This window comes from Mastigoproctus giganteus, chromosome 1 (genome assembly GCF_048544385.1).
Source record: "Mastigoproctus giganteus isolate SK-2022 chromosome 1, ASM4854438v1, whole genome shotgun sequence".
Classification (NCBI taxonomy): domain Eukaryota; kingdom Metazoa; phylum Arthropoda; class Arachnida; order Uropygi; family Thelyphonidae; genus Mastigoproctus; species Mastigoproctus giganteus.
In genome coordinates, this window is record NC_143575.1 from 239,009,165 (window position 1) to 239,033,618 (window position 24,454).

The 24,454-nt window shown below is 36.5% G+C and overlaps 1 protein-coding gene across 9 annotated transcripts in view; it reads left to right on the plus strand.

Annotated features, from left to right (window-relative positions):
- Positions 1–24,454, plus strand: part of LOC150091676 (uncharacterized) — a 480,181-nt gene that overhangs the window by 430,696 nt on the left and 25,031 nt on the right. For all 9 annotated transcript variants that reach the window (XM_090376339.1, XM_090376320.1, XM_090376307.1 and 6 more), the window contains 2 exons: positions 3,845–4,171; positions 16,623–16,713. In XM_090376339.1, coding sequence (XP_090232465.1) covers positions 3,845–4,171; positions 16,623–16,713 — 418 coding nt within the window. The remainder of the gene's footprint in view (positions 1–3,844; positions 4,172–16,622; positions 16,714–24,454) is intronic.

The following is a 24,454-nucleotide window of genomic DNA, read 5'->3' on the forward strand; positions in this document are numbered from 1 at the left end:
CCATATAAGAAGGCTGCATTTTTTTTGGCATTCAACACTTTCTAGCATATTGTCTAGGAGGTGCTGAGGCAGATGTTCACTGTAGAATTGGTAAAGCATTAGCAGTTGCTTACTTACTTATACTTGGGTCTAAGTAAGTAATCCAATCCACTTCCACAACACTAGATGGTATTTTATGTTTAGTCAGTTTAAAGTTTTGACTCCTTGTATGTGTTGCCTGAGGAAGATTAAGAATACCATCATAATTAAGTTTACTCAATCCATTTTAAAGCCTTAAACACTAATGAGGCCTCCTCACAAGTGTTTAGTTTCTGAGCACTGCAATTTGCAGAACCTAAGTATTTTGTTGAAATATCTAACCCCAGGGGCTCACATCTGGTGAGTATGGGCTTGGCACACCCAGGGTCCTGAGCTGGATATCATCATTCTTCTCTTTCTTGGTGATTCCCTTCTCTCTCTCTCTCTCTCTCTCTCTCTCTCTCTCTCTCTCTCTCTCTCTCTCTCTCTCTCTCTCTCAGGGTAACTCAGGAAATTTTTTCTTTTTTTTTTTCTTTTTTCTTTTTTGGCTGGTGCAGCATAAGCCTCAGGCTTCCTTGCACCATATAGCTAATAATAATAATAATAATAATAATAATAATAAAAGTACCTCTTTGTGTTCTTGACTAATGTAGTTGCTTTTCTTCTCTTCACACATTCCAAGAGACTGGCATCTTCTTAAAATGAGGCTTCCAAACCTGTATGCAGTACTCAAGATGTGGCCTGACTATTGTCTTATACAATTGAATAGTCACATCCTTGTTCTGCTGGCAAAGTTCTTGTGTAACCTTACGAGAACCCCATGAGCAATTCTAGAAGCATGTCAGCGTTTGCTCAGAGAACTTAGTGTCAGACTGTACAATAACTCTTAGGTGCCTTTCGTTCTCCACTACCTTAAGTGTGGTGACCACCAAATACGGAGGATGCGGAAAGGTCAGGGAATGACTGCCGCATATCCCCGGAGCAATATGGCCTTAGTTGCTAATGCTCCTAAAAAAAAAAACCAAATAACAACCTTGAGTGTGGTACCACCTAATTGGTATTGTATTTTGGAGTTTACTGCTGCCCATGTTTAGTATCTCGCATTTATCAATGTTAAATCTGAATTGTCACTTCTTAGCCCATCTGCCTAATTTTTCTAGATCTTGTTGCGATAGTATATCTTGATCCTTATCATTAATCACCCTACCAACCTTTGTATCATCTGAAAACTTAGAAAGTAACCTTGATGTGCCCTTCATCAGTATCATTAATAAATACTGTAAACAGTAAGGGGGCTCCAGCACTGAACTCTGAGAGATTCACTAATAATATATTTAGAAGCATTAAAGTTTTATGGCACTCTTTCAGATTATATCTGAAACTAATCCAAATCATTTTGGCAACATTAACTATCCTTCCTACCTTCTTTGACAGCTTCCCCTTTACTACTTCATCAGTTTCATTAAGGAAGATTGGATATAGGATAGCCCTAATACTGATCTTTGAGGGACTCCATTTTATTGCAATAAAATGCAGAATTGAAATTAAACTTTTATTACAGCCTTTCAGACCATATTTGAAACTAACTGAAGTCATTTTGGCAACATTAGCCACCCTTCCCACCTTCAAGTAAAGCAGGCTTTGAGAGCTTCCTCTTTACTGTCTCATCAGTTTCATTAAGAAAGATTGGAAACAGGACGTAAAAATTGTAAAAATGTACTGTGGCAATCATGTTGTGGCCCAACTTCTTGAAGTATGCCAACATATTTTAAACCGTAGTTTGGTAGTCCAAATCTTTATTGTTCTCTAAAAAATTCTCAACAATGGATTCTTCTTCCTTATGAGTTTATTTTGTGATGGTAATGTCTGTGTTCTCTCTCTCTCTCTCTCTCTCTCTCTCTCACACACACACACACACACACACACACACACACACACACACACACAGCCGACCGGGCTAGCCGGGTGGGTAAAGTGCCTACCGGGTAACCCAAAGGTCGTGGGTTCGATTCCCGCCTCGGGCTTGGATCAAAGTACTACAAAAACCTTGGGAGGTGCATTATGGCCACAGAAGCCTATGCGCCAACAATTACCAAAGAAAAAAAAAAAAAAAAAACACACACAAATTATATTTGCAATTTTTCTATATTGGGTCCTATTTCCTTTCCCATTGCAAAAATTTTGCAATTAGTAGCAGAGTTTTTCTCTAGCTGTCCTAAAGAAATGTAGTCTTTGTTTGATCGTGAGTAGGTAAGCCAGTATACATCGAATCCTTTCTCATTTCTTATTTTTGTGAAATAAAACTATTCTTTCTTTTAAGCTAGGCAGCACTAGTAGAGAAAATTGGCCCGTTCTCAGTCATCTAGGAATGGAATGGCCCCATCCCCTGCTCAACCTCAGTTTACTTCGGAGGTTGAGCAGGGGGGAACCCTTCTGTTCCTAGATGTGCGTGTATAGAGAGAAGGCCGACACTTGAAAACTAAGGTTTACAGAAAACCTGTGTCGGGGTCAATACACACTCTTCAAAACAGCTCAGGCCAGTTGCCACAAAAGTTGTGTGGTTAAGGCCTTATTGGAAAGGGTGGAGTCCCACTGCTTCTCGTCTGAAGAGAGATGTGATGAGATTAAACGTGTTACAGCGAACCTAGTAACACGCGGTTACCCCCAGAGCATCATTGAGAGGTGTTTAAGAGGTATGAACAACAGTTGCAGGGATGCTTTTACACCTGTTTCCACTGCATACATCCCTAATATCCAGGAAATTTGGAACCCATTTCCCATATCTTACGTTTGTGTAAGATATGCTGTTTGCAACTGCAAGGTCGGAGGCTGCACACCAATGGACAGCTAGTGTGCAGCCACTAGTAGGGTCATATATGAAATTGAGTGTCCTGATTGCAAGGGGTGTTATGTGGAATAACATGGCATTACTGCTAAAGAAGCCATGATCGTGGATAAGGCACATGGCTTTTGGAACCGGAAATGGCTGGAGAGTTTAAGAATATGTTTGTCCGAGCGCTACAGTCTTAATAGGAATAAAGGTTGTCACATTCATTCACTCTTTGAAGCCCTTATCCAACAAAGAGACGAACGGTTCAGAGTGGCCCTTCCACTTTCCGGTTCCAATGCACAAGAAGTGTGAACCGTGCACAGATGCCATAGTTCATTTTGCAGACCTGCTGAGATGTGTGGTACATATAGATTGTTGGTCATAGTTGGTCATCCTGCAACCACTATAGCTGATGAAGGCACCCTCTGCTGCCGAAAGCTCCTGTGTTAGTGGTTCTAGTGATTTTAAACAACTTTATTGCTTTTAATTTTATATATTTTATTGTATTTTATTCTTATTATTCAACATTCATTTTATTTCGTTTTAATATTTTAATATACAGTTATACGATCAGTACACATGTATTTTATTTTATTTTATATTATCATAATAAAGACATTTTACAGATTCGAGTCAGTGTTATTTAATAGCATTACAAATGAATTACAGAGTTCCTGACTCCAGAGGCCTTTTCAACGAATTATTCAATATTTTAACAACTTTGTGCACACCTAGGAAATAGCTTCAATTTGAGACCACTTCCAACCTGATCGGTTAAGCCTATCATTCACACTGACTGTCAAAAGTAAATGCCTTCTGTATTAAATATATAGATATTTGTATGTTAAAACTTTGTAATATCTTTAGGATTCCATTCTGTTCCTCTTTGAGAAAAATGTTAAAACATATAATGCTACTTATATAACATTATCTGTTTATTTTGTTATTTTGTCTTAAATATGAGTGTATAATTTTAATGAACCTTTTGATTTTAAGTTCCAGGACAGATGGAACCACCCCGTACTCAAGTGATTAATGCCACTGCTGTGAAAGTGTCTTGGATTCCGCCACAGTATCCTAATGGTCCTATTGATTTCTATCAGTTAGAGCAAGTATGGCAGGAAGATAAAAATAGTACAGATGTAGAATATACTGTTTTGAATATTACAGATAGCGAGACTTTTACTTTTGTCACATTAAAATGTCCAGAAGCAGAGATAGGAGTTGCCTTTTTGTTCAGTATTCGAGCAGTGAATCTGAATAATGGAGTTCCACTGTATGGATCGATCTCAGAGCCATCAGAAACAAGAGCCTGTTTTGGAGGTATGTTCTTTTCTTAGTATTATAGATTTATTTATTCATTTATTTATTTAGTAATAATAATGGATTCTTCTTCCTTATGAGTTTATTTTGTGATGGTAATGTCTGTGTTCTCTCTCTCTCTCTCTCTCTCTCTCTCTCTCTCTCTCTCTCTCTCTCTCTCTCTCTCACACACACACACACACACACACAAATTATATTTGCAATTTTTCTATATTGGGTCCTATTTCCTTTCCCATTGCAAAAATTTTGCAATTAGTAGCAGAGTTTTTCCTCTAGCTGTCCTAAAGAAATGTAGTCTTTGTTTGATCGTGAGTAGGTAAGCCAGTATACATCGAATCCTTTCTTATTTTTGTGAAATAAACCTATTCTTTCTTTTAAGCTAGGCAGCACTAGTAGAGAAAATTGGCCCGTTCTCTAAACTAAAACTATTTGGATTTTTTACCATTTTGAATTTTTATATTTTCCCATGTTTCTACACCCTAGGAAGAAATATCTTCAATTTAAGACCAAATCAGTTAGGCCTATCGTACGCAATGGCTACAGCTAGCTGAACCCGTTGCAAAAATTTTGCAGTTGGTAGTAGAGTTTTTTTTTCTACTGTCCTAAAGAAATGTAGTACCCATGTAGTATCAGTATATACGTGTAAATGTATTCAGGATCAATCTTTCAAAACGATCTTGAATATATTTGCAGAAACATGAAAAGGTGTTTCTCCTTTGACGCAAGGTACGTTCAACACAACCAGTCAGAGTAACATTTTGACTGTGACATACTTCTAAATCCTTAAATTACTTACCTTAAATAACCTCAAAACAAAAAACAAACTCGAAGTTGATAACGATAAAATGATGGGTTCTGAACATATTAAACATAACTAATGGCAATGAGTGTATGAGCTCGCGTGTGCAACGTGGGAACATACAGTGAGCTGAGGCGTAATCCTAATGATTAGTTCTTTCTTTTAAGGTAGACAGTGCTAGTAGAGAATTTTGTAATTGGTAGCAGAGTTTTATTCTTCTTATTATTATTTTTATTTTATTTATTTATATTTTTTTGGAACAAAGGACACAATTGTGTGAATGTGCAAATTGTTAATCAGTTAAATAGTTAACGTGAAAATTGTTAATCAGTTAAATAGTTAAAAGTGCAAATTGTTAATCAGAAAAAAATGCCTTATCAATTTAGACACCTGTTTATTTAACAGTTAACACCTTCCAGTGGCTCCATCTATGAAATGAATGTTTTATTATTATTATTATTATTATTATTATTATTATTAATGGCCATATGGTACAAGGAAGCCTGAGGCTTATGCTGCACCAGCCAAAAAAAAAAAAAATTCCCAAGTTACCCCCCTGAGAGAGAGAGAGAAGTAGAAAGGAATCACCAAGAAAGAGAAGAATGATGATATCCAGCTCAGGACCCTGGGTTTGCCAAGCCCATACTCACTAGATGTGAGCCCCCGGGGTTCATGTTGAACGATTCTCGTTTGTAGTACAAAACTGGCCCATCCGTAAAACAAAACTATTCAGAATTTTTAAATTTTAACAACTTTCTGCACACCTAGGAAGAAATATCTTCAATTTGAGACCACTTCCAGCCCGATCGGTTAAGCCTATCGTTGACACTAACTGAGTAAAGAAAACGGCTACAATATTAAATTCATATTAAATATATAGATGCTTGTTCATTCATTCCTTATTAGCATTAGCATTAGTAGAGGCATACGATGCAAGAAAGCAAACTTATGCAGCATCAGCCAAAAAAAACTCCTCCCATTTCATCCCTCCATTCGTTCCAAATGTCTGTCCAGTTCAGCCTCAAATTTATTAAGGCTATTAGCTTCCACCACAAAAGATGGAAGCCTGTTCCACCAATTAACTATATGCAAATTTCTGCACATCTATTCTACAACTATCTTTCCTCAATTTGAAACTGTGCCCCCTCAGGTTCTTAGTCTGAGCAAGAGGAAGAATCTCATCAGCATTAACCTTCTCAACCCATTCACGGCCTTATACACCTTAATCAGATCACCTCGCGGATGCCTACTCTCCAGGTGCTCCAATTTGCAGAACTTAAGCCTTTCTTGGTAAGAGCACCCCTTTGTTCCCCTCACCAATCTTGTTACCCTTCTTTGTACTCGTTCTAGCAACTCTACATCCTTCCTAAAATGAGGCCTCCAGACCTGTACACTGTACTCTAGGTGTGGCCTGACCATTGCCTTGTATAACGGGATTATCACCTCCCTGTCCCTGCTAGCAAAATTCCTATATATCATTGTCAAGACTCCATGACTTGCCCTGGCAGCCCATCTGCACTGCTCAGGGAGCTTCATATTTGGCCGCACAATTAGCCCCAGGTCTTTTTCACTTTCCGCTTCCCTGAGAGTAGTACCACCCAGTTGGTACATTTCTCTTCAGTTATTGCTACCCATATGCAGTACTTTGCATTTGTCAATGTTAAACTCCAGTTGCCACTTCTCAGCCCATTTTCCCAACTTATCTAGATCCAGTTGGAGTATCATACTGTCATTACTGTCGTTAACAACCCTGCCAACCTTTGTATCATCTGCAAATTTTTGGACATTAAACCTGATATACTTTCATCCATATCATTGATAAATATACAAAACAACAATGGGCCCAACACTGAATCCTGGGGAACTCCACTAATAACATTTGTCCACAATGAGCAGTGTCCATTGGTTACCATTCTCTGTTGTCTCCCACTCAACCATCCCTTTATCCATTGTAGCAGCTTACCCTTGATGCCATACCTCTCCAATTTGTACAGCATTCTTCCATGTGCAACAGTATCAAAAGCTTTCCTGAAATCCAAGTATATGATATCAAAATTATTTTTGGCATTCAGTTCCTTTGTGACCACATCATAGTAATCAAATTGGTCAGACAAGACCAATTGTTATATTATTATTATTATAGGTATATTTTGTGATGATAATGCTTTCTCTCTCTCTCTCTCTCTCTCTCTCTCTCACACACACGCTCACGCTCACTCAATGAAAAAATGCATTATTTAAAACTATGTTATTGATAGTTTTTTAGTAAGACCTCTAGTAGCTTTATTTTTTTCCCTTCATCTTCATGTTAACATTCATATGCTCATTCATTCATTCCTTATTATTATAAGTTAATCATTCCTTATTGTTATAGGTTTATTTTGTGAAGATAATGCTTCTTGCTGGCACCCTCTCTCTTGCATGCACATAGCATGAAACCCTACTTTTGCATTTTTCTGCAGTGTATCCCTTTCGTGTTGGGCCAGTGAAAAGTGCATCATACTTTTTTTTTGTTTGTGCATCAGCTTCTATGGCCATAATGCACCTCCCAAAGTTTTTGCATTTTACTGGGATCCAAGCCCGAGGCAGGAATCGAACCCACGACCTTTGGGTTGCCAGGCAGGCACTTTACCTACCTGGCTAGCCTGGTCGGCTAGTGCATCATACAAACTTCCCTAACAGTTATTGATAGTTTTATAGTATGACCTGAAGTAGCTGTTTTTCTACAGTGTATCCCTTTCCTGTTGGGCCAGTGAAAAATGCATCATGCAAACTTCCCTAACAGTTATTGATAATTTTATAATATGACCTCTAGTAGCTGTCTTTTTTCATTTCATCTTCCTATTAACAACATATGCTCCTCCAAACATTCAGGTTGATCACAGTGCTGTCATCTGTTAATATGCCAATATAAACACATATTAAATGTGACTACTTCGTTTTAATCACATTAGTAATCACATTTAATTTTCTGCATATTTGCCACCACTTTGTATAAAATTTGAACCGTTCTGAACTAGAGCCTGCATCCCCCACCGACCTGTCTGCTGTTAGCCTTCAAAAGCTGCTTGACAGCCACAAAGACAGCACTTTGTTATCTACAATGGTTCACCACAAAGGGGGAGAATCACAGACTGGTGAAGGTCTAGTGGTGCAAGGTTGGGACTGTATGGTAAATGTGCCAGAATAGTCCACATTTACCAGATTTTGCAATGGTCCTCTGGCCTCACTCTTGCAATTCATGTCTTCAGCTTCTTCAGTGTTTCCATATTACAAGTAGAATGTCATTTCTTACCTTGTTGTTCCAGAAAATCTACAAGGATTATCATTTTCTTGTTCCAAAAACACAAGGTTTTTCCATCAGACGGCTAAGCCTTGAATGTTTTCTTTTTCAGTGAATTACCTATCACCACTCTGCACACTACCACTTTGACTCACCTTCATAATGATGTATCAGGTCTCATCCACAGTGTGGATGCAGTCAAAATAATTGTTACCCATGGCTTCATAAGACTCGGAGAGATCATTCGAAAGCTTATACTTTCTGCTCCTTATGATCTGCTGTTCACAATCATATGACCCACCTGTTGCACACTTTCCTGTATTCCAATGCCTTAAATTATTTTAAATGCATTGAAGCTATTCCAGCCAGGGCCTTGCAAAGGTACTTTTGGGCCCAGATGCAAAAAAGGTTACGGTGCTTTGTTTATTTATGTTGAGACTTTGATGTCTCCCTTGAGTGCATCCAATGCACCCCCCCCCCATTTGCACAGCCCTGATTCCAACCCTTGTACACATTTTCTGGGTCTTGATGGATCTGCCTTCACAAATTAATTTCCACCTTCACTGCAATGTGAGGACATACTGACCTTGGCATGTCCTTCAAACTACTACCATTGACACATCCAGCTGTGCTCATATTGACTGCCACCTCCCTGTAAATATAACGGAGCAATATGGCCTTAGTTGCTAATGCTCCTAAAAACCAAACAACAACCCTGTAAATATTTTTCAAACATCTCAATGCATGCAGTGTTCTCTACATCAAGGTTGTTTGTTGTTTGTTATTTGGTTTTTAGGAGCATTAGCAACTAAGGCCATATTGCTCCGGGATATGCGGTGGTCATTCCCTGACCTTTCCGCATCCTCCGTATTTGGTGGTGATGGGCTCGAACCCCTGTCTAATCAAGAAGTTTGTGCTATGCACTGCTGCTCCTTCCCACCTGGCTACGGAGGCGCCCTACATCAAGGAGCTCAGTAATGTGCTGCTGCTTCATATATACATCAATGTTACCTCCATTTTCACAGATTACCACTTGGCATGCAGTGTTGAAATTGGTGATAAAATTTAAATTTTCACCAAACACCATTAAATTTTGTATTCAACGTCACATGAGTGGGAAGAAATGATTTTGATTATTTGACAAGAGAGTAACTGTAACAGAGGACTGTAATAGTAGCTGTTAATTAATATTGTCAGAAAAATTGTAGTTGTGAATTATTACTGACAAAAATTTTTAAAAATTTAAACTATATTAATAAATTTAAAAATTTATTATTGTACAGACAGTCCCTGGATTTACGGCAGGTTGTTTTCCTAGAAACGGTACTATGAGTTGAAATTATGCAAGTAAAAACTGATATTTCCATGGAAGCAGTGATATAATAGATTATGCTCCTATGAGATGGTTGTGCACATTTTTATAAATACACATACAAATAGTATATTTAATCAACTGTTAATGACCTATCATGTTGTACTGGTGCTCATTATTAACTGTTATAATTGCTTTTGTAATCCACTCACTAAGTATTATTAATTTTCTATTCACATCTGATACAATGGCATTTCTGCTTTATTTCTTTATAATATTATCACCTGGGCATTTGCTTTTCCATCTATGCTATCTTTAAGGATAAAATAAATCAAACGGCTTAAAATCAAACATCACCAAAAATATACTGTGCACTGTTGTTTAGCACTAGAATGCTTCAGGAAGCAGGTTGTAGTTGTAGGAAAAACTGCAGATCAGATTACCATAAATGTACTTTTTAAAAGCTGTTGAAAAACATTATTTTAATTTATTAATAGCATTGTTTGAATATTTTTAAAAATTATTTCCATGTGTGTAAATTTTATTCTTATTCTGCATTTGCTGGTTCTATATATGCAAAATAATAACAGGCATTCTAGCATTTCCAGAAATACAATAGAAAAAGCTGTATGCTAGACTACCCTGAGGAATAACATAGGTGGAAATTTATTATTTTTTTAATATTATTTGTAGTAGTAGTTGTAGTGGTGTCATATGATGCAAGAAAGCAAGCTTATAAATCATCAGCAAAAGAAAAAGAAAAAACCCGCCCACATCATCTGTCCATCCCCTCCAATCATTTTTCTAGTTCTTTTTTGAATTTATTTAAGCCATGTACTTCCTCAACAACAGATGAAAGTTTGTTCCAAAAGTAAAACACCCACTGGTTGAAGGCAAGCTTCCACACATCTATCCTACAACAATCCTTCCTCAATTTGAACTTATGTTCCCCTCATGCATAGTCTGAGCAAGAGGAAGAATGCCATCAGCATTGAGCTTGCTCGATCTATTCAAAGTCTTAAACATCTCAATAAGATTGCCTTGTGGGTACCCAGTTGGTAGATATTTCAACTTGCAGAACTGAAGCCTGTCTTGGTAAGGCCTTCCTTTCGTTCCTTTCACCAATCTCATTGCCCTTTTCTGCACCCATACCAGCAGATCTGCATCCTTCCTAAATTGAGGCCTCCAGACCTGTATTCAGTACTCAAGATGAGACATAACTATTGCCTTATACAATTTGATAATCACCCCCTTATCCCCACTAGCAAAGTTCCTCTATATCAGTGACAAAATACCATGAGCTGTCCTGGCAGCTTGTCTGCATTGTCCAGAGAACTTCATATCTGAGTGCACAATTACTCCCAGGTCTTTTTAATTTTACACTACCCTGAGTGTAGTACCACATAGTTGGTACATTAATTTGGAATTACTGCTGCCCATATCAGCCTTACATTTGTCAGTGTTCAACTGCCATTTCTCTGCCCATTCCTAATTTTTATAGATCTTGCTGCAGTAGCTTTCCTTGATTACTGTCATTAACCACCCTATCAACCTTCATATCATCTGCAAACTAATGATATTGATGAAGGTATATTAAGCCTAATACACCTTCATCAATATTATTAATAAATATAGAAAACAACAATGGGCCCAGCACTGAACCCTGGAGGATACCATTAATAGCATTAGTCTGTGAAGAGTAGTGTCCATTAATAACCATGCTCTGTCTTCTCCCACTCAACCATCCCTTTATCCAGAGCAGTAACTTGCCCTTAATGCCACACTGCTGCAATTTGTGCATCAGTCTCTTATGTACAACAGTATCAAAAGCTTTCCTGAAATCCAAGTATATCATATAAAATTTATTTTTTTGCATCCATTTCTTTTGTTACTGCATAGTATCCATTCAGATTGGTCAGACATGATTGCCCCTTAACAAATTCATACTGTGACTGACTTCAGTATAATTGCATTCTTGTCTAGATGGGCCTTCATTATTCTTTAACCAGAGACTCTATTATTTTCCTTGGAACAGAAGTTAAGCTAACAGGTCTGTAATAGTTTTACTATTATAAGATGAACCGCCACCCTAGCTAGAAGATTGCCCTGTATTCACAGTAGAAGGATAATAAATAGGTAAAACATTATAAAGTAAATTTTTAACACTTTCTTTACTCCACATGTAAGAAAGTGTTAACACTTTCTTTACATATGGAGTAAAAAAGAAACAAATAAACTGCACCTTCTATTTAAATTTTGAACCGTTTTTTATTGGAGTAAACTTTGAAGAAGGAGAAACATCTGGAGATGAACTCTGCCTTATGGAGAAGTGGTGACAGAACAACATTGCAATATCAATTTGTGGAAGGCCCTGTATTAATAGTTGTAGAACAGCACTGAATGGACTGAGTGTATCGTCATTACTGCAATTTTTTTGTCTTCATTTTAACTTTAATTTGTTGTTCTGGAGATTCTATATCAGGATTAGCTGTATACTGCAAATGAGGAAGCCTGTGCAGTTGTACTGTTTCTTAAACTGGTTTCTGGATAAATTCATTCACTGTTAATGACATACTTTAAAAAAATAGTCTTTTTATTTTTAATTTAGACTAACTTTTTAAATTTCATAACTTGTATTTTGTCTCAAGGTTCAGTTTGTCCCCTTCATTAGTGCTAGTTTAAATTACATTTAACTGAAACCTGAAGATAAAAGAAATAGAAAGCACATTGGTTAATGCGACAATGTGCCTTGTAGTGTAGCTGACGTGCTCTTTTGATAGACCACTGATAATAGGCAGAATTGCATATGATATTTTTTGGTTTTTAAGGACACTGAAGTGACATCATAACATCATTCCAAGAGAACTCCATTTTTTTTATATGATACCTGTATCATTCACTGTTAGTTGGCTGCTCTGGCTTTCATGTCTATGCTGTGAGTTCAGTATATTGATTGTGTAAATCCATAGCTACAGCAGGAAGGACTTAAGAGACTTCTAAATCTCCTAACTCTGAGAACTCTGAAGAATGCAATAATCATAATTTGATCTGTAAAAGGAGTGCATAAATGGTTCAGGCTGGTGAAGGCCGAATACAAGAAATCACTGAATTAGAGAATGAAAAAAGGGGGGGATTTGTATTTAAATATGAATTTAATTGGCAAATCAAATTAGATCCTTGATGCAACAGTGTCACTGGTAGTCCAGTTGATGTAGCTGGTGAATTGAATAGTACTTTGCATCAATCTTTATAGATGAAAGCATTTCCATGTTGAGGAGAAACTGTTATAAGAAATATGAGCACACTGAATGATATATATATTTTTTTGTTAGTTGTTGGCACATCGGCTTCTGTGGCCATAATGCACCTCCCAAAGTTTTTGCATTTACTCTGATCTAAGCCTGAGGTGGGATTTGAACCTGCGACCTTTGGGTTGCCATGCAGGCACTTTACCCACCCAGCTAGCCCGGTCGGCACACTGAATGATATGGAAATTATAATGGATTGTTTACTAGAAAAACTTTTTAGCAGGAAACTAAGGGTTCTGGGATGCATTGACATATATATATGTGCAGTTATTTTGTGGCAACCGATGAGGGAATGAATCATATTATTAATATTAATTATGATGGCTTCATTGTAGTGGTGTAACCAGGGTTTGTGGCACCCAGGGCAAATAAAAAAATGACACCTCTTGGAAAATGCAAAAATTGGAATTTTTGCATTTTTTAACCATAAAAGTGGCACCCTCCAAATTTGGTACCCAGGGCATGTGTCCCACCAGCCTCAACCTAGTTGCACCACCACTTCACTGCACTCATGGGTAATTCCCTTTGATTAGGTTAGCACCAGTGTATCACTGATTCATAAAGTTGGTTAATGATCATGTGGCTAACCAGTCAGCCTGACATTTGTGGTAGGAAAATGCACAAAAGCAATGAATATTAATAAAATTTGTTTAAACAATGTGATAAACTGTTATGATTGTGTTGCTCATGCATGGGGTACAGGAAATGACTTTTGGATTTTAGCAAAGTATTAGACATGATCTCACTTGAGAGAGAGAGAGAGGGAGAGATGCTGTATAAGCTGGAACATACTGGAATCACAAACAAGATCCTTAAATGGATAATGGGATGACTAGACAGGAGGCAAATAGTTAGTAATTAATGGTTACTCCTCAGTGTGCCAGGATTTAGGAGTAAGTTTCTCAGGGATCACTGCTATGACTGTTTGTGATTTTCTTACATAATACTGATGAAGGGATACAGAGTATGATATCAAAATATGCAGATTATGTTAAAATCAGGAGGGTGGTAAGTGAACAGTGCCAGGCAGTGCTCTTTAAGGGCAATTTGGATAGGCTTTGGATAAGTGTAAACTGAGTTTTAATGCGGAAAAACATGTATTTACACTTAGAAAATAACAACTCCAAAGAAACGTATATATTTGGATGGATTGAATTTAAAACAGAGAGGAAAAAGTGATTTGGGTGGAGTATGATCCAGACATGAAATTCCTTATGCATAGCAGACAGGAAGTAGGGTCAATGATGTCCTGTTGATAATTTATTAAACTATTGTTTGTAGGAAGGTTACAGTTACACTATATAAGGTGACTTTGAGACTTCTTCATGTGAAATGTAATACTGCATCCAAGTATGGAGCCCACGCCTAAAAACAACAACAGCAATATTAAGCTCTTTGCAAAGGCCCATAGACAGGTGGTATGATTGGTAAAATTGACTAAAGGGCCTGTATGTGGGTTACAGAGGCTCTGGTAACTTGGTACCTTAGAGGGGATATGATTGAGGTTTATAAATCCTGAGAAGAAATAGTAAGATGAATGAAGGTTAAACTTTCACACTACAACCATGGAGCATAAATTCAAATTAAAGGATTATCGATTAGAAGAGACCTGTTGCCTGCTGAACTTTGCCTTGATATCAGATTCCTATAGTTGGATCTGAAGTATCAATAAGAAAATAATATTATTTAGTATTTAAGTTTTTTTTTTTTGTATAATTTCTACTTCTGAGTGTCAATAAACCATTTAAAATTGCTTATAAAAAAACTTGGAGTCGAGCGTCAAATTTTAATTTTGAGTAGTCATTCCAAAATGACTACTCAAAATTAGTCGTTTTGAGTAGTCATTTTGGAATGCCTACTCAGCAGGCATTCCAAAATGCCTACTGAGTAGGCATTCCAAATGACTACTCAAATGCCACTCAGTGTTTTCAATTTTATTAGAACATTAGTTCTCAATATTAAAAATAAAAAATAGAATAATGTTATTTTATTTTGAGCTACGTGAGAAATTGTATCTTTCAAATATCCTGCATGTAATGTTTGGCACGAAAGAGTAAGAGCAAAATTTATGTAACGAAACGGTTAATTTTTCATGAGGTCCTTCTTAAATTATTATAATATATTTAATGTTCTCTTCTAATAAAAGTTTTTTCTATTTGCACAATGATTATTTATTTTAAAATAATAATATCTAAAAATATAGATATTATTATTTTAAAATTGGTTTGCTTGTTGCTTTGTTTGCTAAACTTTTATTATGTTCTTACACTTTTTATGGGTGAAATATCTATCATACAGTTCATAGTTTCATATCTATTTCTACAGGTTTGTGGTTATTCTTAATAAACAAGTTTTTATTAGTGTTCAGTCTCTAGCAACTGTCTGATCAGTTTCTTTTGACATCATTTCCTGTTTTGGATGTCATAAACATACTTTACTATGATAAAAATATATTGCAGCCTTTTATGACCTTGTCAGCATTATCAGCCATAGGATATCCTTTTTGTGAAATAGAGACTATGCCACTATTCTTTTCCTTGCTTTTGAGTTATTATCAAGTTCAGCAGTGATTTCTGTGTGCATTAGGAATTCTTTATTATTACTGTATGGTATTATAAATTCTAAGACCATACTGTTTGGTATACTATCAAAAACGAGAAAATACCTACTTCATGTTTTTTTTTTTTTTTTCAATATAAAGGTAAGTATTGCTACCTTTTAAGTAAATTATTTTTAACTGATATAATTTATTTTTCTTCAATAATTTATTTTTATTTTATTTGCAATTTTTGAGAGAATTGTTTTTCTTGATTACTTCAAAGTAATTCCTTAAAGTGATTTGAAAAATGAGCAGAATAGTAATCGTAAAATAGTTTGAAAAGTCTGTTTGCTAATTTTGATCTGCTTTTGATTAAATTATATTACTGTCCTAATGTTTTATATTTAATTGGATAGATATTCTAATTTTTGTAGTAGATTGTTATGAAATCTCTTTTAATCTCATATATTCTCAAGACACTAGTAGAATAATACAATAAATACTTTTATTCATTAATGTTTATATTATTTCTGTGTTTATTATGAAGAAGTTTTGATGGCCATCACTCTATATACACTTTTTTAGTTGTATACACATTTTATTATTCAAATTACTCTTTTTTATTCAAAAAATGATATTTTGAATTAACTAATGCCAAAAATGTATTTACCTAGAACATATTCTTTATTGATTATTGTTAAAGTCATTATGCTTCTGTCACTCTAAAAGCTATATTTAAGGGTTTTTTTTTTTTTTTTTTGTGTGAATCAGCAGTATTGTTTTTATTGTATTATACTTATCCTAAAGTAGAAATACGATGCATTCAGTGAAACATAATGTTATACCTTTTATATGCCCCATACCCTTTCCTACTGCCACTAAAAAAATAATAAAGAATAATATAATATTTTAATATATCACTTTGTTCATTTTTGAATTCTAGTTAAAATCCTTATTTATCTAGCAATTAAACTTTCAAAATTTTGGAAATTCTGTAATTCGAATGTACTACTAATATTTCATTTTTTCACATTATTATTCTGCTTTTTATCCTGCAAATATATTTCACTTTTTTTACTGTAAATTTTAAGTATTTTCTATATTTTATTGTATATAAGCATAATTACCTGATGATCATTGTGATAATCTGAGAAAAATAAGCGAGAGAAATAGAATGTGAGAATTTTTTTTGTTCATTTGTATTCTCTAGGTCCAGATTTCTCAATGGTTGTAGGATTTGCAATAGGAGGAACCCTTGGGCTTGCATTGCTTGTTGGTGTTTTATACTTATTAGCAAGATGGTAAGTTTTTTTAGTATTTGTATTAGCCATAGTGCAAGGAAGCCACAGACTTTTGCTGCACAACCGGGAAAAAAAGAAAATACTAATTCTGTGCTTCCTTCCTCATGTAGGTAGCTTAAAGATCAACTATCTAGTTGATCTTTAAATTTCTTAAAACTGTCAGCCTCAAATACATGTGAAGGCAACTTGTTCCAACAATCAGCAACTTGCTGACTAAAATAAAACTTCCTACAATCTAGTCTAAACCTCTAATTTGAATTTATGGCCCCTAGTTCTATATTTCTTTGTAACAGTGCAAAAAATCCACCTTCATTCGTTTTACTAATCCCTCTCAGAGCCTTATAAACCTCAACCAAGTTCCCTCTAAGGTGCCTGGTTTGCAAGCTTTGTAGCCCATGTAATTGGTCTTTCCTCGTATGGTTGCCCTTTTGTCAATCTCACCATGTGAGTTGCTCTTCTTTGGTCCCTTTCAATTAAATTAACTTAATTTCATTAAGTTAATTTAATTGAAAATCACAAACAGTGGTCCAAGAATCGATCCTTGGGGGACCCCACTTCTGATGTTAAACCAGTCTGAAGCATATCCATTAATCACAACCCTCTGCCCTGCAGCTATTATTCTGCAATTCATCTTAGCATCTTTCTAGTAATCCCAGCATGTTCCAGCTTATACAGTAACCTCTCATTAGGGACTAAGTCAGATATCTTGCTGAAATCTAAGTAAACTAAGTTGAAAGTGTTCCCTATATCTTGCTCATGAGTAACTGTGTCATAATAGCTTACCAGATTAGTTAAACATGATTTTCCCTTAACAAAACCATGTTGTTTGTCCTTCACAGTGCCATTTCTAAATGTCCTTGGATTGTACTCTTGACATTGCCTCTGTGATTTTCCCTCCCACTCAAGTTAGATTAACTGGTCTGTAGTTAGTGACTTCACTTTTAGAACTGCCTTTATATATTGGCAATAAGTTGGACTTCTCCAGTCCAAAAATGCCCTCATAATTAATCTCAATGGTTCAATACATTCTCTGTCTGCTTCCCTCTTAACCACTGGGTATATTCCATCAAAGGCACCTACGTAGCCAGGTGGGAAAGAGCAGCAGTGCGTAGCACACGGTTCTTGATTAGACCAGAGTTGGAGCCAGTCACCACCAAATACGGAGGATGCGGAAAGGTCAGGGAATGACCACCGCATATCCCCGGAGCAATATGGCCTTAGCTGCTAATGCTCCTAAAAACCAAACAACAACAACAATATTCCATCAACACTAGGAGACTTCACAAAGGAGATTAGGCAGGCAAAGGCTGATTATGAGAAATCTTTGGAAAAGGATGCAAAGAAAAACAGAAAAGAGTTCTTTACCTATGTAAACTCTAGAAGGAAAGGGATGAATCAGATTGGTCCACTGGATATTGATAGTTCAACTGTCGATGATCCTGCTCAGGTGGCTAACAAACTAAATGAGTATTTTGGATCTACATTCACCCATGAGAAGTTATTCAGGGAGGGGAATGCCAGAGGTGAGTTAAACTCTGGCAGTGAGCTGGATGATTTTGTAATAACTGAGAGGAAAGTGGAGGAGAAATTGTTGAAGATAAACATAAAAAAGGCACCCGTGGTGGACGGGATCTATCCAGTTATATTAAAGGAGGCAGCAAAGGAAGTAAGCAAACCCTTAGCCATAATTATGAGAGCTTCTTTGGACTCAGGGGAGGTACCCATGGACTGGAGATGTGCAAATGTGACCCCAATTCACAAAGGAGGATCAAAGGGCAACACAAGTAATTATAGACCTGTGAGTTTAACTTCTGTTCCAGGAAAATTAATGGAGGCACTGGTTAAAGAAGCACTGCAGGATCATCTAGACAAGACTTCAGTTATAGCTCGGACACAGCATGGTTCTGTTAAGGGAAAGTCTTGCCTGACTCAATTTGATTGGATACTATGATGTGGTCACAAAGGAACTGGAAGCAGAGAATAACTTTGATATCATATATTTGGATCTTAGAAAGACTTTTGATACTGTTGCACATGGAAGACCGCTGCAAAAATTGGAGCAGTGTGGCATTGGAGGCAAATTGCTGCTATTTGTACCAGCATGTTAGAGAAAATACAAATTGCTAGTATTTTCTCTAACATGCTGGTACAAATAATTAAAATCCAATTTGTTTAAAAATTTCTTCGTGATGAGTTTCCCTTCTACTTATTCCAATTAATTAGGGGCAGATTTAAGTCACCCTTGACATTCATACTTGCTTGCCTATTCCATCTGTATGTAAAGACTTTATACTCTTCACAATCTTCTGGCCTATAGATTACTCCCACTCTCATTATACCCGTTTGCGCTTTCAACTAACTCACACCACACAGATTCTATACTAGCAGAAGTAACTCCTGACTCAGCAAAAACTCTTTGAAGCAGGACCCCACCACTCCTTCTATATTCCCTACCTTTCCTAAATACATTTTACATACCATAACGGAACTTGTCATCCTCAATTTCTCGGTGGCATCACATTTTTGTTAGCCCTATTATGTCATAATTAGTTGTCCTAACCAGGAGTTTAAATTCAGCAAGTTTACTGACAACACTCCTGAAATTACTGTAGACCAGGGGTTCCTAACCTTTTTTGACTCATGAACCCCTTTCAACATAATATTTTTTTATCACGAACCCCTTTCAACATAAACATTTTTTAGCGATCCCCTTTCAACATAATATTTTTAAAGCGAACCACTAAGCCTGTATTCTCTGAAATTGTATAATATTTCTGAATTTTTATTACAAAATATTTCCATTACTACATTTTTATAAGCGACATAGCGTAATAATAAAAATTATTATTAAGTATCATTTATACTTTGTAAAGCAGTTATTAATCAGTCCAAACTAGATTTCGAACAGGCTAAGAGCAGAAAACTTGCTTTTTGTCCAGTGGTACCCGACCATTCTGGTCTCTTGCCAAAATTATTGGTTGCAATTTTTGCCCATCTCTGTTCCCACTTCAGTCAAAACCAGATGGTTCTGTTGCCACATCAGCCAAAGATAAAGCTGACCTGCTAGCATCCTATTTTTTCTTCCAACTCATGTATTGATGACCTTGGTAAATCACCTCAAACCATTCCCAGTATACTCCATTTAATGCCTCTTGTGGTCTTCTGTCAAAAGGGTGTCAGAAGGATTTTGATGAATCTGATGCTAAGAAAGTTCCAGGTTGTGATGGTATTTCTCCACTTGTTCTCAAAACCTGAGCTCCTGAACTTCTGTTCTTTTCTGCTTTCTTCACTTCCCTATTCCAAAGGTGTCTTTCCTTCTGCTTGGAAATTTGCTCATATCCAGCCTGTTCCTAAAATGGGTGATAAATCCCTCCCATCCAGTTATTGTCCCATTGCAATTACTTCTATTCTTTCTAAAGTAATGGAGAAATCAATTAACCACCAACTCTTAAACTATCTAGAAACATTCCGTCTAATCAACAATTGCCAGTATGGGTTCCATCAGTGTCGATCCACTGGTGATATTCTGGCTTATGTTACGCATCTAGGGACAAATTCAATAGAAAAGTTGGGTAAAACACAAGCAGTTACTCTTGACATCTCAAAGGCTTTCGATCGTGTTTGGCATAAAGGTCTTCTATGGTTTGCCTGCTATTTTTTGTAATTGGGTATCCAGTTTTATCTCTGACTGCTCACAGGTTAATGGTTACTGCTCTCTGTCTTCTAACTTCTCCACTAATGCCGGTGTTCCCCAAGATTCAGTTCTTTCTCCTACTCTTTTCCTCTTGTAGATTAATGACCTTCCTTTGACCGGAAATCCTATCCATTGTTTTGCTCATGATAGCACATTGCATTCCACCTTCCAGTTTGGGACCTTTCCTTGCTCAAACAGCTTCAATTTCCCGAATATCCACTACCATTTCCTTAAATGTTGATCTCCAGGTCTCCAGTGGGGCAAAGATAACTTAATTTCAATCCTTCTAAAACTCAGTACTGTCTTATATCTCGCATAAAGGATTCTTCTGCCTCTATGTTTATTTTCGATGACGCTCCGAGTTCTAGGCAAAATCTTAGGGATTACCGACTTCTAATCTCTTTCTCTCTCTCTCTCTCTCTCTCTCTCTCTCTCTCTCTCTCTCTCTCTCTCTCACTCACTCTTGGAATAAAGCACATTACAAATATTACTTCCTCTGCATCTAAAAAACTTGGTTTTCTCTTTTTCTCTTGGCATTACTTTTCTTCCAAACTGTTGTTGACTATGTACAAATTGCAAATCCGGCATACCACAGAATATCGTTCCCACATCTGGGGCGGTGCCCTCAAAACCTCTCCCAGGCTTCTAGTTTCTGTTCAAAAGAGAGCAGTTAGGTTAATTAGTGTCACCCGTAAATGATTACATCTACCCATATATTTATTGTGTCTGAGACTGACTAACTCAGCCACTGAATTAAAAAAGCCCATTAAAATTCCTCGCATTATCGACGGGATTCGAACCCGGGCCTTTTCCACCTGGTGTGGGGAGGACGGTGATGATACCACTGTGCTTCCCGTGCAACAGTCTCATCTCTAACAGAGTCTCCCCACTCTCTGTCTTACAGACCTTTCTATAGATACTTCCATGGGTACTGTTCTTCTGAATTGGCTTCTATAATTCCCGCTGTCTCTTTCAAAGCAATCCGAACATGTGCCGCAACCAGTCAACATACTTTTACTGTCCAAGTTCAAACTCACAGACCAACTTTTCTTCTTCCTCATTTATTCATTCAATTTCTGTTTTCTGGAACAACCCTCCTTATGTATTTCCTGAAAATTACAATCAACAGTAGTTCAAGTATCTTCTTTCAACTTTTCAACCTTCAACCCATGCACGGTACTAAGTACTACAGGTTCTAAAAAAAAAAAGAAAAAGGACCTGCACATAACAATGGTCCTTGAAAATCAAAAAAAAAAAAAAAAAAAATTAGTATGGAAACCATATTTATTTAACATGATATACTGTAACATAGTAAACTAATTATAAGGAATTGTGGGAGATGTGGTTTTTCTTTCTTTGGCAATTATTTACTTTTTATTTACTTTAATTTAATTTATTGTTTATTATTAGTTATATTTTGTAGTTTACAATAATATACCTATGTAAATCTAAGCAGACGCCCTCATAGAATTTTTCTGTGCAATTTTTCTTCCCAACCAGTGGTTGCAAACCACCGGTTGGGAACCACTGCTGTAGACAAAGTTAAGACTAAGTATTCTTCAATAGTTTACTACCCTGACACACATTCCTTGAAGTTATTTAAGCTTGTTTTTCCTAGCTTTATCTTATCTTCCCACTCATTTGAACATTGCTGCCCTCAGAACTTCTTGCCAACATTAGCTGTTGTGGCAACAAATGAGAATTTCTGAGGTGGGATTAAGCATTATTTTGACCCTTGTCATCAGATAAACATGGATCTATATTACCCTTCTCTCCCCTGACTAGCAATTTTCCTGAACCCTTAAGGTATCCTCACTGATATTGGCAAAAATCCTTGCACCACCTTTGTTCAAGTGAATACTATGTAGACAAAATAGATTCCTTTTACCTACAAGTTTTTTTTTTCACCTGAATATTTGGGTTTTATTTGATGTCTGAAAAAATGTAATTCAAAATAATCACGTATACACACACATGATTTAACCCAAAATTAAAAAGTTGAACAAGGATTTAAATGCTTTAAGCTTCAATAGCAGATAGTGTCAGATATTTATCAAAAAAGGCTGAGATTTTGAAAAAATCTAACTTTGAATAATGCTTGGGCATAGAACTGCTACTCAGATGGAGTGAAGTTATGCTAGTCTTCCTTAGAATAAAAGTTGCTCTTGTTTTAAGGCTTACAGTGGTTTTATGGTTTCAATGAATTCCTTTTGCTGTGCTAAGGACCCAGCTAAATCTGGTTAGAAAATACAGTTGTGTGCGTGTGTGTACATATCATGATGGGCATAATCAAGTGATTCATAATTTTTTATTACAATAGTCTAATGATTTCCATAATTAATGATTTCAGTTGTTAAAATAAATGATAGTAAATGGAGTTGAACTGATGTTATCGACGACAAAAGCTTAAGTTCTGTATTATCTTATGCCACATGCCTCTCCATGTTACATTTTACTGTTTAATAGTTCATTGTTAATGTCCTGTATGTATGTATTGTATTGCTTTCTTATAATAACATATAAGAAAGCAATGCAAAATAATAATGTGCAGTAATAAAATTATTATTATTATCAATTTGTTAACCACAAGAAACTGTGGGTCACCCAAGAACAGCAATGTGCCAGGAGGGTTTGAAATTTGTAGACTAACATGCAAGGAACCACATATACAATATATGAGTACATGCATACTCGACCTGTGATATTTACAGAATTCAACATACAAAAGCTTGAAATAAAATACAAAATTTGTAATAATAAACAGCAAGGCAAAAGTAAAATAACATAAATGCAGCAGGCAGAAAAGTCTAGGTGCAAGTGATCCTCAAAGATTCAATAGCTGGTAACAGTTCTTAAGGATTTCCTTTCTGTAGAGCTTGTCCTCACAGAACTTATCAGGATGGATGCCTAATTTATTAAAGATCTGGAGACAGTTGGCTGGAAACATGTCCCTCAGGGAATTGGTGTTTGTAAGCATAAGCCACAAAGGGAGGCAGAAGTTGGGATGTTTCCCTCTTGCCTTCTTTGGGCCAGAGATTAATGGGTATACAATTGGAGCATCAATTGCCCCTTGATTAGCCATGCTAGCACGAGGGCATTTTTTGTCATGAAAAGACATCTCCAGGGAGTGATGGAGTGGTGCCTAGATTAGCTTGGAGGATAGATCTGGAGATAGTAAGAGTGCGACCCACCACCCTGTTCATCCATCTGAGCAACCAGTATTCCAAACTGAGGTACTTGTTTAGGTGGGAGGTAGGAGCAGAAGACTAAATTTCAGAGGTATAGAGAGGAATAGGGTTAATGCACCTCAGGATGTACTGACAAAGCAGTGTTGGCTGATGCACACCCACAAGCTGCTGATGCACTGCCCAAAGTGCCGCATACCTCTTCAATCTCATCCTGACAAAGTGAGGCTGGAAGGTGAGGCCTAGGTCTGTGTGGGAAGTCACCCTTTGCACCTTTTCCCCACCGACAAAGATTTGAATATCATTTTTAACTTTTTTTTTTTTTTTTTTTTTTTTTGGTTATCAGTAGTTGAGCAGATTCAGAAGGGTTCAGATGCAGCACAGTTGTGGCTAAAATAGTTTTCCAGTCTCATTATCTGCATAGAGGCACGTTGGTTAATATCAAGAATCTGATGAGGATGATCTGAAATCATGTAGAACTTCAGATCATTGACATAAGATAGATTGTACCAATAATAGTAGCACATTCAATAAGACTGGTTAGTTAGGATGCCTAGAAGTTGAAGGATAAAATTACTGTGCTTTGTACTCCACAGTGGCAAAAAATCACATAAACCTCATTATCATACAACTGTACATCATCAAGGTTTCCTACCCTGATGAAGTATGGTTGTTCACACAATAATCTTGTGCTCTGTAGGGCAAGCTTGTGAGGCTGTAGGCATTGTAATTCTAAAAATAGCTCTGTTATGTGTTCATAATAGAGCTGTTGCTCAAATTCTGATCTACATAGAACAAAGATTTGGTATATTGTATTTAACACAGTAATGATGAAATTAATTAATGAAACAAATTGCAATGT